The sequence below is a fragment of the Xiphias gladius genome, chromosome 12 (assembly GCF_016859285.1).
Source record: "Xiphias gladius isolate SHS-SW01 ecotype Sanya breed wild chromosome 12, ASM1685928v1, whole genome shotgun sequence".
Lineage (NCBI taxonomy): Eukaryota > Metazoa > Chordata > Actinopteri > Istiophoriformes > Xiphiidae > Xiphias > Xiphias gladius.
Genome location: NC_053411.1, coordinates 11,202,383 through 11,220,517, shown reverse-complemented (window position 1 = coordinate 11,220,517; position 18,135 = coordinate 11,202,383). Strand labels below are relative to the sequence as shown.

Genomic DNA, 18,135 nt, shown 5'->3' with positions numbered 1-18,135 from the left:
TTGATCTGTGGCACAGTTGCTGAGTTTGTCAAGTACTTTTAGTCAGACGGGGCTGACATGTTGGGGAATTTTTAACTTTTTAACCACATAGCTCATGAACCGGAGGCACAGCCCCCATCATCTAACAGTCTCACCCCAACAGCAGCTACACTTGACAAGTCTGCACCTGAAAGCAGGAAATTTCTCCTGTTTGTATTTCACAGCAGCACCTAAGCCTCAGCAGCCATGTGGTGGTAAAGCACTTACTGGCATTCCTGTATCGTGTTGTTTCCCTGGGCTGCAGAAGTGAAAGCAAAGATGCAGATTATAAATAATACAACAGAAATAGGAAGTACGTCTGGAAGGAAATGTGATGAAAATACGTTTTAGATCAGATTTCCTTTTTGCTGAGCTTCAATATTTAGTCAGTCTTTTACAGCTTGCAAAGACTTTTACAGGAAGAAACCAGAAAAAAAAAGTAAATGGAGTTTGGCCTGTTAAAAGCCACATTCATAGATATGATGAGAAAATGTTACAAGAACCTGGACATTACACACACTACACTTGTTCTGCAACTCTGTTCAGGTAAATGCCTGACAAAAGGCGTGTTTAATGACAGTTAAACAGCAGTACAAATAAATCAAATGGATATAGACATCTGATCAGATCAATGGATAATCAGCCAGATGAATAGGTACTTTATTCAAGACAGTGGTGCACGCAATCATATCTAACAGTAGCACTGTTTGCCACAATTCAAGCTATGAGAGGGCAAGAAACTGTGCGGATCCCTTAAGTTTTAACCCAAAGTCTGAGCTGCAAAAAGCAACAATTTCTTAAAACTCTCTGAAAAACCAGGTATGCAGACTGACGGTGAAGTTAATGATGCCTGCTACCTTTTAGCGGAGAAAATAAACACTTACACTTTCGAAACTAATACGTCGGCCATTAGTAAAGAGCAAAGAATGAAGTTGACCTGCACATCTTGGGTTCGACTCAAGTCATTACAGGAACTTCGAACAGCGTCTGTGAAATGGTATCTAAGGCAAAGGTTTTGCTCTTGACATTAATGTTTCTGTGTTGAGCACCGAGTGAGCTTGATCAACATGAAGAAAGGCATTGAAGTACATAAACACCACACCATTTTATATATATATATATACATTTGAACACACTGTAGATAAGTGTACAAATTGAAAGGCATTATCTGTCCTTTAAAATACCTTCTGATATAAATTAAATCACTGAAAACAGTTTAGTTCAAAGCTTCCCGTGTTAACTGGCCTCTTATCTCAAAGTTGCATTGATGTTGTCGTATATAGGTTTAGTCAGATAAAAACACCATGACTTCATATTTCAGCAAATCAAATGATTAGAACTTTCAATCAGCTGCAGTTATGAAGGCTGAGATCAAAAGTAAATGGTGTATTTAAAAGCTCCGTGCCCACATTCAAGACATTCAGTCATCGGTGGTTGTTACATGCTGGTAGTAGGGTTGAATGATTTGTGGAAATACTGTGACTTTTCTCACCTATTGTCCAATTTAAAATTTTTTACTTCATATTCATAACAACTCCAGCTCAAACCAAGACCTCCTGCCCAAGTTAGTCGGAATCAAAAAAATAAATAAATGACGGAAGAACAGGCTCACAAAGACACAATAAAGATAACACAGTGTCACAAACCAGTAAGTTTCAAATTGTTATTCGTGTGTAGAAAAAAAAAAAAAAAAAAAAGGGAATCATTCAGCCCTAGGCCGCAGGTGCAACTCACTACATGAATGCTTAAATCGTACGGAGTGGATAAAAGGGCGCTGCTCAGAAGGTAGAGTGGGTCGTCACAGGGCTACGAGGTTCGACTACCAGCTCCTACTGTCCACAAGACACTGAACCCCAAATTGCTCCTGAAAGTCAGATCAGCACCTGGCATGGTAGCTTGCTGCCGTCGGTGTGTGTGAGTGTGTATGTTAGTGGTTGAATGACAGGCGAATTTTTGTCCAAACGTGCCATAAAAATGTATCCATTATACAAGTTTTACCACTCATGTATGATGGAGCAAAGATGACAATTAAGTTGATGAAGTCGTGTTGACCCAGAACCTGGTGAGAGATGGGGGGGGGGGGTCCATGGGGCATTTAGAAACCCAGAGGGTGAGGAGAAACCACTCCTCCGTTCTCCACCATGGCTGCAGAGATGGACCGCTGGTTCTTGAAGAGCTGTCTGGACTCACTGGAGTGCAGAGTCTTGATGTCGTGCATGACCCTCTCATAGGCCTGAGGGATAAAAGGAGCATTAAAGCAAGTTCAAATGTTTCATCTCCAAAACTGATGAATATAAATTTGTCTGCAAAGTCTCAAAAGAACTTATCTAGAGCTCAAGGAGATATGTTGGGCAGCAAAGCTTGAGACAGGCTCAAAAACAAGAGAGTGAAATCTAGAAAACTCGGGAGTCTGGCATAAATGATTATTCATGAAATTAAACCATTTGAGAAGTGTGGAAGCATTTTGTCTTCAAGACTAGATGGAACATCATGGATAAAGTTGGGGCCGTTTCCCGACTTTGTAAAATGCAATTAATTAATAACGAATTATATGTTAGTTTGAATTAGTATTAACTTGATTTCTTGGAAAAGTGTCAGCTGTACACTAACTGGAATTGTGTGTATTCCAGGTTAAAATCATTGTGATATTTTCAATATCACCCAGACTCATCTATAAACAAGTTATTTTTCTATCTTACTACATACTTAATATAATAACTACCAAACAATTCAGAGTATTAAGCACTAATAATAGTCTGTATGGTTGTCTTACGCAGATGTTTTTCCTCACTTTTATTATATAAAATTCAATCTAAATTCAGGATTCAAATCATTTCACGCATATTTGTCAGTGTGAGTCTTACCTCCATACACCAGGTCTCACACAGAATCTTTTCGTGCTGAGCTGAGGCATGGCCCTGACTCAGAGAGCGTGAAGCCCTGCAGAGCGGAGGAAAGAAAAAACAAGAAATGTCTCTCTAGGCTGCGTGGGAGTGCATGTATGGAAAACATTAAAAGAGAGAAAAAAAAAAAAAAAAGGCAGAAGCGAGAGTAAGTTGGAATGTGCAGCAAGAAACAGGGGGTGTAGGAGTGAAATGGGGAAAGAGGTGGTTAACACCCCCCCCCCCCAAAAAAAAAAAAAAAAAAAAAAACAAAAAAGTCAAAACCTGACAGTTTATTCTCTCATCTGAATGTTTGCGCACCTGGACAGGACAACCACCATGGCGTAAAGGTCGATGGCACAGTCTGCGACTCTTTTCAGGACAAACTGTTCATCTGAAACAGGAAAGTGCTAGTTAAGATGATTTGTCGCAAAATTATCACACTATCACAGAATAAAAATATCTAATGGTAAATACAGAGGACTCATCACCGTTGCCAATGATGTGATACTACATCGTGTGACTTGTGTGGGCAAGTCATAACTCTTCTCTCTTTAGGTACTCAAAAAGAAATCACAAATATCTGAAATGACTCTACATCCAGCCGAACCGCCAAATATGTTCCTGTTGGGGATTTTCTCTGCTGGTTTTTTTTTTTTAATCCAACACTCACAGGATTTTTTTTCTCACCTGCAAGCAAACAAACACTCACCAATGATCTTCTTGCCATGTTTGATAAGCAGCTCCTCAACGATGACTCCGAATTGTTCGATGGCTTTAACTGTCTAGAAAGCAAAAAAAAGAAACACGCACAAAAAAATCTTATATCATACCATATACCATGCCAAAAAAAAAAAAAAAAATTTGTCCTGTCAAACTATTATTTGCCCCTTAAAAAAAAGGGCCTTGAACAGAAACAGTAACATACCAGTTCACCGCTCTGTGCCAGCTCAGGATGTACAGTTCCCTGCAGTGTCAGGCCTGTGCCCAAACCTGCCTTCCTACAAAGACAACAAAAGAAAACAGTGTTACAGCAACGTGACTGCGGAAGTACAAATACATTCACGCGCTGAAACCAACGGCCACGTCGTGAAAACAGCTCAGCAGCATTCAGGACTCCATGAGTGTCTACACGGAATCCGTTCAGCCACAGTGCTGCTGTGAACTTAAGAGGCATATCATGTGCAAGTGGAGCAAGTGAAGCGTGGACAGTTAAACAGCTAAATTTACTAGATTTTTATTAGATGGATGACTGAGACGTGCAGCTGAAACTTGTCCTGCGCACAGTGTGTCTACGGGCCGGGTTATGCGCAAAAAGACACCGTTAGTATGACGTGCTGTTCAAACCACGTCAGGAGGCAAAAGGTGTTTATACCTGACCTGAACAGCCACAAGCAAAGGCAGAGTGAAAAGCCGGCCGTCACAGAGAGGGGCGGGGTGCGGTATTGTTTAAATACAGGAATAACGGCACACATTTTCCTACAGTCTCTCTGGGAGGACATTCATAGTGTTGCACTCGGGTGAAAAGTGCCGGAAATACCGGCTTACTTTTTTTAACCTCCGCTGGCCCAGCCAATCACAGCGTGGCGAGTGTGAGAAATGTCTGATTGTCGGTTACGGAACGTTAAAGAAATGGACGGGGAACTTTTGATTGTTGTAACCGATTGTTGCCGGGACCCACGGCGCAGCGTTAACATAGTAGAGAGCTGCCCGAGCAATATTACAGACTGAACTGGGCCAGTGGCACTTTTCAGCATCTAAGTAATCCTGTGTGTGTAATCCTTCAGAGTTGGGTGCTTTCAGCAATTAAGCTTTAAATGGCAGTGTTGGAGGAGCGAGGAGGACAAAGGGGATAGAGAACCATTGAGAAGAATCGGCTGCATTCAAGTACGGTAGGAGGAAATCCTCTGCCTGCACTGTAACAGCACTCCAACGGAGCATGTCTGGAGACATTAAGTAATCTGCTGTGGGAAGCTTTCAAACCCATTAAATGGAAGAGGGCAGGAAATTCTGATTCTGTGGCAACTTTGTGTCGGTACCACACAAATGTAAGTAAACAACCTTAAAACAAAACAAACACATCAAAATTCTTACGAGGAACTGAATTTAAAATACACCCAAATCCTGTATATGTGACCTTTTTTTTTTTTTTTATACACAGGATAACTACTATGTTAATAAGCCGTTCCTGCACAGATGTCAGTTGCAGATGCAAAGTGGCTTAACAAAGGGTGGAACTGACACTTCGATACTGACAAATCAATAAATTGCATCTATCATGTACTGCAGGGGAAGTCAGCATCATCAGCTATAGCAGTTCCGCACTGTCCCCTAGACAGGATGCGACAGAGAAGAAGTGTGTGTGTGTGTGTGTGTGTGTGTGTGTGTGTGTGTGTGTGTGTGTGTGTGTGTGTGTGTGTGTGTGTGTGTGAGATGCAACCTTTTGGCTCGCTTGGTGATTTCTCCTGCAAGCAGCCCGGCGTTGCCGAGCGGGTTCTTCAGGGCCTTCTGTAAACTCTTCAACTGGTTACCGGCATTCTGGAGGGAAGCAGAGAGGGGCAGGCAGGATACATCAACAAGGGGGGCAATTGATTCAAGGTGCTGAAAACACATTTTCTCAATCAGAGAAGTCGATATTCCTGTGCTCTTCTCACTCGTTTGAAGTGCATGAGATTGTACCAATCAGAAACATCTGATTTACAATTCGACAACCGCTGAGTGGATTGTTTCACCACTGTCACTTGCATGTCATGAAACCACAAACACACACACACACACACACAAAGCCGATTAACGGATATTTTGAGTTGCAAACTCTTCTACCTTTTTTAGTCACAAATCTTTGATGTTTTTCGAAAACATACTTAAGATATGGAGCCAGATTATCAGGGGCTTTATAATATTATATTATATTAATATTATATTATATTTATATATATCTATATCTATATGTCTATATCTATATATATATCTATATGTCTATATCTATATCTATATATATATCTATATATCTATATATATATATATATAGCAAAATACACTGTGGAACAGGCTAACTAAGCTCTTGACTTTCATCAGACTCAAGCTACTCCCACAAAGTTGGTAGTGGAAAAAAAAGGGGTCAATCTAAGACAAGACATTTTATGGCTTATGCATAAAATGTAAAACTGGTGGTAATTTGGGCTACTTTTTGCCCCATTTGGGTGGATGATTTAAGTTATCATTGTCATTCTAAGGAACTGGCCCTTCCTCTCCTCAAAACTGTAGAGAGAGTGACAGAGATGATGTCTGTGTGCCCAGTTCTTTCTTTAAGAAATAGAAGGGACTGACAAGGCACCGACTGTTAGGGAACACATGTCTATCACAGATCCTTGGTGTAAAATAAGAATAAGGAAGTTGCATCTTGATCACACATTTTAAAAGCTACACGATGTAGCCGTATTTCATAAGTCGCGCGGGACGTATTGTTAGAGTTTTAGACAGCAAAGAGAAATCCCTTCGTCTCTACAGAATGTCTGTAATTTTCTGCAGAGACTTTATCAGATCACCAGAGCTGACTCTGAGGAAAAACAATTCATCAAAAGGGGTTTCCTGCTACCTGGAATCCATTGAGGGCCACGAAGAGCCTCAGGATGTCGTTGGTGCCCTCAAAGATTCGGAAAATTCTCAGATCCCGCATCACTCTCTCCACTCCAGAGTCCTGCGGAAAGGGATGCAGATAAATGACGACCTGTGCTGCGGTGCGATTTTAATCATAGCTTACGCACAGAATACCTCATATATGATCTCAGCTTCTCAGCCAAGTTAAAATAAGGTCATGAAAAACTGCAAACAGTAATGAAGACCACCACTACTCTTTTCAAAGTCTTTGATTTCTGCGAGTGCAAAACACTGTTTGTATTTTAGGCAGCAAAGTCGAAACATTCTGTCCAGAAGAGGAGAAATGAAAATGTACAGGGCACACTTCTGACTTACGTTCACTAGTGAAATGAAACCCTGAGTCAAAATGAGCAGAACTGATCAAAGCCTGTTGTATCAGTGTTTTTTCCCCTCTTCCTTTTAGGTAGCCTGTCAACAGTTAACTTGTAGAAACATCAAGGAAGTGGACAAAATTACAGAAACATCTGCACAGCGTATTGATACAACTTAACAGCTTATAATAAGCACTTTGCTTAAGCTTAAAATGTTGAATTTATGTTGAGGTTTTTAGTGAACCCCCTGTGGGATTTTCTGAGTTTGTAAATTTTTCTGTTGTTAAGCTAAATTGCATTAAATTGCACAGGTTATTTTGCCCAACCAAGGCAACTGCTTGCAGAGAACAATTTGCACCAAGGTTGGCCATACTTTTCACTATATTTCACTACACAGTAGCACATCTGTTTAAGATGTGGTCTCCTATGTAGACGTGATTTATTTTAAGAACAGCAACAATACATTTACTGAACTTCGCCCCCATATATTCAGCCTGCTTGTACCGGTCTATTCTTGTGTTCTTTGTTGGGGTTTTTTTGTTTTTGTTTTGTTTTTTCTTTTTGTTTTTTTTTAACCTGAGGGAACCATCAATGCGGTTTCAGTGTTGTCTGAGCAACTATCTGACTCAATACCACGCTCTTACAAGAGAATATATGCTGCCATATATATCATGTGTGTCTTTTTTCAGAAAGCAAGCTGTTGTCGTACCTATGCCAATTAATGTTTAGTAGGAGTTTGAAGCTTATAGCATTTTTATTGCTGGCTGAGGTCATCACCGATGAGTTGATTAAAAGTTTTTAAAAAAATGTTGCTACTGATCCATGCACAGCTAGTGTAGATATAAGCTGTTAAATATGTTTGAGTTCAAGTTACTGCAAATGAAGAAAAGGCAATATGCTAATAGTGTAGTACACAGAGTGATGCGGTAAAGTAGGAAAAAGAGTTTCTGGTACAATCAATAGCACCAGAAATTGAAGAGCATCTGGAAACTAAACTGGGAACTAAAAGGCCTCTTTTGCACATTCCTGTTTAACTTCCCTCCGTAGGTGAAGACGAATGAATACTAAGCAAACAGACCAATAACGGATAGAAAAAAATGAAAGTTTTGTTTGAGACAGAGCCATTTTCTTGTTCTTTGCAGTTAACTGATTCCCGACCATATTGTTTGTTTCAAAGGGGACACACCAAGGTGGAAGTGAAAAAACAAAAATGACTGTCAGCAAAGTATCAGTGATCTGCATAGTGTTTGATCATTTATTGCTGCTACGGTACCTAACTGCATTATATCAACTTGTAAGATGTGTTCACTCGTGATTGTTGCTCCGTAATCACTTTAGGGTTAATAAAAATTCAAAAACAAGTCCACCCACAGTCCTAATGTTGACCCTGCTGGTATATAGTGCTTGCTGATTGTGTGAATGCTGTACACACAATGTAGCAGCACTGCAAACTGTGCCCTAATAGTTTAGGGGTTGGCAAAAATACTATCCCCAGAGCAACTTTGCGGCCAGCAATTATGGCGTAGGAACTATTTAGACTCTTTCCTTGGGGTCAAAATGCCAGTTAAGTTGTTACTTTTCTAAAATGGTTCGAGGGTTTCTGTAAAAGTCCCTGCTATGGAAACACCATTTGACCCAGGAACAATTTGAACCCAGGTTACCGTAGTTGAAACACTAGTAAATCCCAGGATCTACTTAGACCCTGTTTAATCAGTTTAAATGATACCTAGGTTCTGTATACTACTGTATAATCGGGAGGAGGTAGATTTTTTTAGGGCCAGGAAGTATGATGCAGACTATTCTGACCTTGGTTCCTGCAGTCAAAACCCAGGCCAACTTCTTGCTCAAATCCCTGAGTTTCAAAATCAGGGGCTAAAACTTTCATTCCTGCGAATAATTAGCCACCTAAAACAAATGTAACATTGCTCGTTTCAATTGTGAAATTGTTGTTTAATTGATCTGTTGTGTTTGCTTTTTGTGTACACTGCACTGACATATTAAATCCTACAATGGAAAACTAACTAACTGGAATAACTGGACATAACTGGAAAACTCTAAGAGGTGACAACACAAACTGCATGTAGCATGTGTTTTTCACATGATGCAGCCTCTCAATTGTCATCCTGTTTGTATGTAACGGGATAAAGGCTGGGCACTCACCTTCATGAAACCCATGCCGCCCATAACCTGAATGCACTCGTCAGTCACGGTCCATGCCGCTTCCTGTCACAATTGGGGGAAGGGGACACACATGCAAATGAGCTTTGGCGCCGCCAAATTACACAATTATCTTAACTCAGTACACAAGGCCTAAGAAATCTACTTCCCCTACTATCCTGTCTTCACTTTTCCACAGAATAAGGAACATCATAAAAATTGTGCAAGATGTGTTGCTTTCCCAAAAGCGCTGGATCACACAAATGCGTAAGAAGCAATTAACATACATGCAAAGCATAAAACCAGACTACTGCAACATTTTCAAGGTTTCCCTGGTTACCATAACAGATCCTCGTAACAGTCAGCCGGGCAATACGGGAACTATTAGCACCTCTGGTATGCCTGTTAAACCACTGAGACTGCCGTGTTACTAAAGTTCTTACTGAGGCGAAGATCTTGCTGATGGCAGCTTCTATCTGGAATTCAGTCGCTCCGCTGTCCATGTTGCCGCTGATCATGTAGGCCATTGACTGCAAAAAAGACACAGACGATGCAGTGTCAGCGTGGATTTATGACAACTGGTTCATCTGCGCTGCGGGGAATTTTTCTGCAACACTACAACATAATGCAAGGATTACACACTGTGACTACATTAGTTTAACAGTAGTTCAATTTAATGAGATTTCGTGCTCAAAACATCGCTGGCTAAGCGAAGGAGAGCGGTTTTGTCAGGCAGGAAATAAAATCTTTAAAATCCCCTGCTTTATGGTAAGTATAAACCAGCAAAAATTAACGAGAATTAAGATTAGACGGCTGTGTCACAATAGCTGAGATAAACGTGAAACCGCCTGAGGTACAGGCAGAATAACCACTGTGAGGTAGCCTGACCTCAGTGACATACTGCAGCATCGCCATGCGCGCCATCTTCTCCTGGATGGCTCCGTAGTTGTGGATCTTGTTCCCAAACTGGGTTCTGTTGGCTGCATGATCCACCTGTTGAAAAGAGGAAAATGACGCCCACCGTCACACCTTAATTCATAGCTACAGGCTTTATCCTCACCATCTAAAAACAGGCCATTCTTCTTACTGTAACACATGGGAACAAACACATTCTTTTTTCCTTTACACATGCTTCTCCCGCTCAAAAAAAAAAAAAAAAAACCACAGACAGGGATTCCTCGATTTGAACTTTCTCAAAGGTTTCTTTTCTACGGAATTACAATAACGCACAAAAAAAGAAAAATAAAAGGTCATGTTCATTCACAGCATGTGCTTTTTGTAATTCACTTGGATAGAAATGACAATCTAAATACCTAAATAAGAGCTATTTAATTTTAGAATTAATAAGCTAAACTCTGTATAGGGACAAAAGGAAACCGATTTACTGTGAGTGGAGCAGGAAATAACAGAAAAACAACAGTGGGACATTAAGACAGTAATGAGTTTGTGGTGTTTAACTTTCTGTTTGAATGTGAGAAATTTTCTGCTTTTCTATGTTTTACTTTGTTATAATTTGAAGATTTTTTTGATTTCATACTATTGGTCAGACAAGACAAGCTGTCTGAAGCTGTCACTCACAGCTCTGGGAAATAGAAAAATTAGCATTTTTCAATTTTTTTGCACATTGCAGACTAAACACAATGAAGCGACGTTCTTTTACCAATAATCAAATTTATCAATGCAAATGTACTTTCTCTGCTCTACAATACAGAAAGAATTGTTTAAGTTTTTGATGTCATTTTAGCTACATTAACACATTAACAGTGATTAATTAATACACATATGTGTACTAACTACTTTGCAAACGAAAAAGTACAAGGCCCACGGTAAAATTTGTTGCACGTTTTCAGTGTTGGAAAAGAAAAAAACCCTTTTGGTTGACATTTTATCTGATGATACAACTACTGCACAGGTTGGCTCCTGTTTCAAGAATTAGTCTATTGCTTCTGTCATATATTACTCACATATAATACTACTAATATATAGCTACTGCCTGTGCAACAGTATCAGTATTACAAGTTGAATATGAAGAGTTCAAAATGCTCACATTTAAGACAGTTCTCTTTTTATGTACTTGTTATTAAAAAAACTTATTCAATTAAGCTGTTACTGAAAACTACAACATACATATTTGGTTCAATCCAGAAAAATGAAAATGTTTGCGAAAAACAACCGACATGACCAGAGCCCACGTGAAACATCTGCGCTTCTAACCTCAGCAGGAAGTTGCATCGCTGAAACAGGCCATACTCAACTACAAGACGGGGAATTTCCCACAAACCCACAACGAAGGAAATACATGACTTAAAAGAGACACATAGAGAGGCGTAAAGATGTGAGCTCAAGGTACATGTCTAAAATCATAAGAGGAGCTCATTCTCTGCTCTCACAATTCACATTGTTCCCCTTCCTGCCTACATTTATTGTGCTAGAGGCGCCTTACTCACAGCTTTAGCGATGACTCCCTTCATGGTGCCGGAGAGGGCGGCCGCCATGCCAAAGCGGCCGTTGTTCAGGATGTTCATGGCTACCTTGAAACCTCCACCCACTTCACCCAGCACACAGTTGGCTGGCACGCGAACGTTATCAAAGTAGACCTCGGCTGTGTTGGACGCCTTGATGCCCATCTTCTTCTCTGGAGGGCCACTGCGAGTAGGAAGACGGGACAATAGAGATTTAGAGAGTCCGAAAAGAGATTTTTTTTTTTGGGGGGGGGGTGAATGAATAAATAAATAAATAAATAAATAAATAGACAAATTTCAACCTTAAACAGCCACTGATTCATTAACAATAAAAAAAGGTACATTGTATCTGAGAAACTTCACAGTTTGGTGACAAACTGTCAGTAGAGTAAAGAAAAGTGTGCTCACTGTGTCACTCCTCCAAAGCTCCTCTCCACGATGAAGGCCGTGATCTTGTCCTTTGTCTCCCCAGTCTTGGGATCCTTCATGGGTGTCTTGGCGAACACTGTGAAGATCTCAGCCAGGCCTCCATTGCTGACAGAAGAAATTGGTTGTCAGATTAGGAAAGCACACAGGCAGCCTCTAGCCATTACAATGTCTTCCTGGACATGTTATACAGTGCTGCCTCCTTGTGGTGAAAGCAGCAACAATTTGGTTTCTGTATACTTCTGCTGTGTCCTCACCTGATCCAGATCTTGCTTCCACTGAGAGTGTAATATTGCCCGCAGGGGGACTGAACAGCTGTGGTCTTGATAGAGGCAGCATCAGAGCCGCTGGCTGGTTCAGTCAGACAGAAGGCAGCTATGTGCTCACCTGGAGGGACAAACACACACATGAGATGTCAACCACATACAATACACACACACACAACAGAAATGATAACCCAGTTCTGCGTTTGTCCTTCACTGGATTATGTTACTTCTCAATACAACTAGAAGATATTGGTATTTCTGCCTCGGTTGAAGAGCTACATGGATTAGGAGCAAAACATGCAGGAGTACAATAAAGGATAAGACAGGCAATGTCTTCATTTTTTGTTAGTGTCACCAAATCCTGTGAGAAGACAACAACGACATAAACAGAACCTTTGTTTTGTTTGCAGGAAAATGCCACAGGTCACCTTTAAAACTGCATAATTAAAGAGGGACATGGCTCAGGGATAGAAACAACCATGAACTGGATTGTCTGGCTAGGGATCTTTGTCCCTTATTTCTTATAGTCCCTCCTATAGCCTGACTCACACTGGATTTTTTTGAACAATATTGATATTAGAGTGTTTAAATAATCCAATGATGGTATAGTGGCCAAAATAAATTTTCCCAACACAACACACAAGATAAATACACATTTTGATAAGGTCCCCATGAATTCGTTTTTCTTAAATGTACTGGTCCGGACATTTTACAGTTGAAAAATAAACTCACTGCTCTCTGGTGGACAAACTACAGAATGGTGACACTGCTTCACAGCATATCTTTGGCATTTCCGTACTTCCATTTCTTGTCATCTACTGGCTGACATATATGCCAATACCGATATATCTTTGAGTTCTCAAAGCTCCCCTTTATGGAACTCCTTATGATGTTTTGATTTAATGTCCCGTGCTACCTAACATGCTTTTATTCTGGTCTTTGCTTTCAGTGTGTTATTCATTATCTATTTATTTTCAGAAGATTTTCTGCCAGTCTCAACAAACACAGAATATCGCCAGCCTTTTTCCTTTAACAAGCATGTTCTGTCATATGCAGTGCTGCAACTTAAAACTAAATATGCATGTAAATCAAGATACTGCCAGTGCAACGTCAAATGCTGGTCATTATACCTGTGGCGAGCTTAGGCAGGTACTTCTCCTTCTGGGCTGGATTCCCAAAAAGCAGAATGCCCTTGAAGCCAATTGACTGGTGGGCACCCAGAGTGATGCCAATGCCCAGGTCATGACCACCAACGATCTCAACCAACCGGGCATACTGCGAGATGGACGGATATTATCACATTAGACTCGTTGCACCCAGCTGTTTACATAGCTGTCTGACACAATCAGCAACTAGACAATATTTACTAATGTGTGTGTGTTTTAGAGTAAATATTCATAAACCTAATCAAGCAGACGTACCTGTGTGTTTGAGAGGCCGAGGCCACCCAGGTCAGCTGGCACCTGCAGGCCGAAGGCGCCCATCTCCTTCAGGCCCTCCATGGTGTGATCCTCCACCTTCTCCAAGGCGTCGTTCTTGGCAGGATCGTTCACCTCCTGTTCACGGGAAGCAGAAACATGAAAGGTGAGGGGGGATCTAGGAGGGTTTGTAAAGAGGCTGTCAGCACGAGGTCGGACAAATTTATCCATGAGCTCAAAGATGTTCAAACTTACCTCAAAGAATTTGCCGACGGGCCCCACAAGCTCTCGAAGGAACTGCTCCTGCTCCTCATTGAGCACTACGGCAAAGATAAGAGTGATTACGTTGCAACCTTTTAATGAAAATGCTATTCAATGAAATGGAAGCATCTTTTAAAACAGATATTAACATGAATATCCTCCGATTTACCTGAGGGGAAGGGAAACACTTGAGAAGTCGAAATCTGCCCCTTGAAAATGTTGACAGCAAATGATTTGGATTCCTGCGGAAAATTGAGTTAAACATAGTAAAGCTTGTGCTAACACAAACAGGGTATCCAAATGCTGAGTTAACAGTGCCCTTAACTGTCAACTGGCTGTGTAACTGTTGTTTATCCCTGAGGTTCAACAAATCTGTTGAATGCATTTTGAAACATTTGTAAAGCATTTTTTAGGTTTATGTTTGAGAGCATGCAGTCTTCTCTGCCCCTGCCTTTGTTGGCACATCGCTGCCTTTTTTCTTTACTGCCACTTGCCAGTCTGTGGAAAAGTGTGAAACTATTTGCAGGACTGTGTATCGCGTCATCCACGAGCACGCCTCCAAATAAAATGGGAACCCATTCATAAATAACCTTATGTCAAAAGTTCCACAGGGAACCTTTAATTCTGGAAAATTGACTGATAGTGATGTTTAGCAACGAAGGCAAACTGTTACTGTTTAAAAGCCATTTGAAAAAAAATATAAAAGGAATAAAAATTCTCAAATATAATAAGAAATTAACATACGTCAGTGACTGTCTTCTTTTCCACTTTAGTGGCAGCATCACTCCCGACTGCTGCCGGCTTCTCCAGCACCGCCTGAAGAGGAACAGCCGAACAGAGATTGAAAGAGATTAGAGAATGACTGAAAACAGTTCATCAACTTAGCAGAAAAAGCAGGGGAATCCTAAACCGTCTCTGTAAGAAACTGAATCTTGATGTAAAATTAATGAAAATTTTAAAGCACACTGTACAGTGCACATGTTGCCGAAGTAGGCAACACGTCTGAGACAAACCCAGTGTTTCCAAAAAGAGCTTAACTCAGTAAAACAACCGTATTTATGATACCAGTCTGCGTTATTATTGCCTTACGGTGACTGGCATGTTATTTTCAGTTGGGAACACAAAGGTTAATTTTACTGTGCTAGACTAAGCCCTATTATAAATACTAACGATAGGATTTGTTGTTGACATAACTTTGCATTTATTAAAAGTAATTAAAATACAATACCTCTGATTTAATGAGCGTGTGAAGCTGGTCTATATTTATAAAATGAGATAATGAAATGAAAATACTGAAACAATTCAGTCATTGAGCAGTTTGAGAGCCTTAAATTTATATAAATGCCTGTGTATTTATTGGCAACTGACTTAATATTCATTTTTAATGATGCACTAACTTTTTCATCACACATACAGAGCATAACTAGTTTTTCATGTTTGTAGTTGGTGAGAGAGGAGAAGAAAAGTCCCCTGTGATCACCTATACTGTGTTTTAAAGCAGCTGAATCCATTCAGTTGTTCTCATTTACACACTTTTCTTTATCCGAAATAGGATCGAGGTTCATGAATATTTTATTGATCAGGAGTCAATACCAAGCGGCTGAGCTGCAGATAAAAATCATTATTTTATGATCATGACATTGTCAGACAAAATAAACAATAATGCAGGTAAGCAGCTGTGCTGTCGAATTGGCTCTATCGACATCTAAAATGTGTGATCAGAGAAATTAGGAAGCAATATTATTTATTTATTTATTTATTATTATTGTTGTTATTATTATACCATAAGCACAACCACATGTCATATTATTATTATTATTATTATTATTATACGATAGGTACAACCACAACTCATCCATTTCCAGAATCTAAATGAGCTGAAGACATGTCACATTATTCCTGCTTGTAAAACAAGACAAACGTTGGCTAAACCATCTAAGCTATATGATATATGTGGCTGCTGAAGAACATATGCTCCTGAAACATAATAATTGGCTACAAATTATAAAACAAAACAAAAAAAAAATCTTCAGATTTCATATCATCAACCCTTATTACGACTTACTTGTGTTTTATCTATTTAAAAACATGTCTCTAAGTACTTGTACTGTGGCACTAGACAGGGTTTTAATTTGTTAGGTTCAAAAATAAATAAATAAATAAAATACATGACTACTTTACGCGGGAGTGTATCAAATCATTTTGTTAAATCTATTTTTGTCAGTGGTGGATACGCAGCGGCATGAGGCATTTGACAGTCTGTCCTGAGCCCTGTCCTGGACCCTGTCCTGGACAACTGCGGCGTCCCGCACATTCATGGTGTCACCTTTGTAAGCGGGTCATGTGACCAGTCAACTTTCACCCACTTCCAGCGGGAGGGGATGTCAACGTCGTGTCAGCAAGCCAAAGAAATTCGGGCAAACACAAGGCCAACAGACACCATTATAAACATCATCAACACCCGTGAATGCAACGAACCTATCTGTCGACATGCAAATGAACTCGGAACATGTATGATATTGTAGGTTAATGTTATCGTACCTGAGCAGTTTGGCTTGCATACAGACGGGAGTGTTGAATAGCATTCACAGCCCTGGCTCCACCTCTGTAGCCCAAACAAGAAATTATAAGTCATTTTGAACATTGTTTTTGTTTTTTTGTTTTTTTCAAGTAAAAGTATCTCACTTTCGTCAGCAGGTTCAACAATAGCTTTAAAACGTTACCTACCTGGACAGCACGGGAGGAATCCTGAGAATGGTGCCACACAGTGCGGAAGACTGAGTCACTTTACGAAGCAGCATGATTTATGTTTTGTTCTAAAATGAAAGAAAAAAAAAAAAAAGAGATGTTACCGAAATTAGCTAAATGACACACGAAGAAATGATCAAAACAAGGGCGGTTAGCTAACAGTCAAAGTAGTGCCTAGCAGGCAGCTAGGATACGTAACGTTTTGTAACTCGGCCGCTTTCGACTCCTCGCGCGAAAAGCGGGAAAGGAGAGTTAAAATCTCTGGATTCCTTCTATCGAAACCAAGAACAATCCATTTTATCACAAACCTGCACAAGTTGTGTTATAATACGTCCCCTACGTCCGGGTTGCAGCCGACTGTTCCCCCAAATGACTTGATTTTTTTTCCTCCTCTGTTAGCTATGTCACCGCGGTGCTTCGTGGGAATCGTAGTTTTACAGTATCGGGGTGGTCCGAGAGACCTCTCGAAGCAGCGGAACTTAAATGAATACAAGTAAATGAATAAATTCCATTTTTTTAAAAAAATCAGTACAATAAAAAGGACAAAAACTTCAAACCCTTGAAAACAGTGGACAAACCTTTACATATTAACGTGTATGTATTTAGACTTCTGCTATTATAACAATGTAATTACATAAAGAGGCTACCACAAACTTTCGACCTGCATGAAGAACCTTTTCTTTGTGATATTACCCTACTGAAATTCTGAAATAACATTTTGATGGCCAACCAGCTATATAATCAATTTATCTATCCATCTCTCTATATATGTATATTTATATCTAAATCTATCTATTTCTCTATCTATATATATCTAAATAAAAAGCTGGTAGATAAGTGTAAGATCTTACAGATGGTTTAGCCTACCAAAAGAACAGATTGTTACATAAAATCATTATTGTTGTATAAATACCCATATGGTCACACTCACAGTTGCCCTTGACAAATGTGAAATGTTTTGAAATGACAAACATTTTCTTTGATTTTATCCCCATCGCTTTTGCCTCTTATCTGATAAACTCCTGATTGCTGGGCGAGCAGGACTTGAACCCAAGGCAGCCTGCTCTCTTCTCTGATCGCTGAAATGCAGATTTGATGCACTTATTGACGTGAACATAAAATTACTGACATGGATATAAACTTTATAATACGTTCTGCCTGTCAACATAAATGACATGCTCTCAGGATGGATATCTTGGGTGAAGAATCTCCTCAATGGTCTCTCTTGAAACTGTCACAGACAGTGGCGGGGCTCTTTGTTGGGAAACAGTGGTAGCCCTTTTATTCTGACTATTGCAAAATCAGTACCGTACCCTTCTCCTTACTAGGATCTCTGCCCTAGCTGATGGGTCTGCATTTATTTTTACTGTCTGTGCCTTGCAACTGTCTTTGTTCGAGGTCATCTAGAAAAATCTGTAACACAAATTTAAAAAATGAAAATAAAAATGCATTAAATTATTAATATTAGGTTTGACACATTTGTCAGTATTAGCCCCTCATTTATCTGAAATGTATATAAGAAGCTA

At 39.9% G+C, this 18,135-nt stretch overlaps 1 protein-coding gene across 1 annotated transcript; it reads right to left on the bottom strand.

Annotated features, from left to right (window-relative positions):
- Positions 1 to 2,095: 2,095 nt before the first annotated feature.
- Positions 2,096 to 17,030, bottom strand: acadvl (acyl-CoA dehydrogenase very long chain). Its single transcript, XM_040141074.1, has 21 exons — positions 16,918 to 17,030; positions 16,589 to 16,677; positions 16,403 to 16,466; positions 14,606 to 14,677; positions 14,031 to 14,103; positions 13,856 to 13,920; positions 13,604 to 13,738; positions 13,313 to 13,457; positions 12,174 to 12,303; positions 11,899 to 12,024; positions 11,476 to 11,674; positions 9,917 to 10,021; positions 9,472 to 9,558; positions 9,032 to 9,094; positions 6,499 to 6,600; positions 5,341 to 5,438; positions 3,829 to 3,901; positions 3,613 to 3,685; positions 3,222 to 3,294; positions 2,883 to 2,958; positions 2,096 to 2,251 (listed from the first exon to the last, which is right to left on the bottom strand). The coding sequence occupies exons 2-21, from the start codon at positions 16,660 to 16,662 to the stop codon at positions 2,114 to 2,116; spliced, it is 1,971 nt and encodes a 656-aa protein (XP_039997008.1). The 5' UTR covers positions 16,663 to 16,677; positions 16,918 to 17,030; the 3' UTR covers positions 2,096 to 2,113.
- Between the last annotated feature and the right edge of the window lie 1,105 nt (positions 17,031 to 18,135).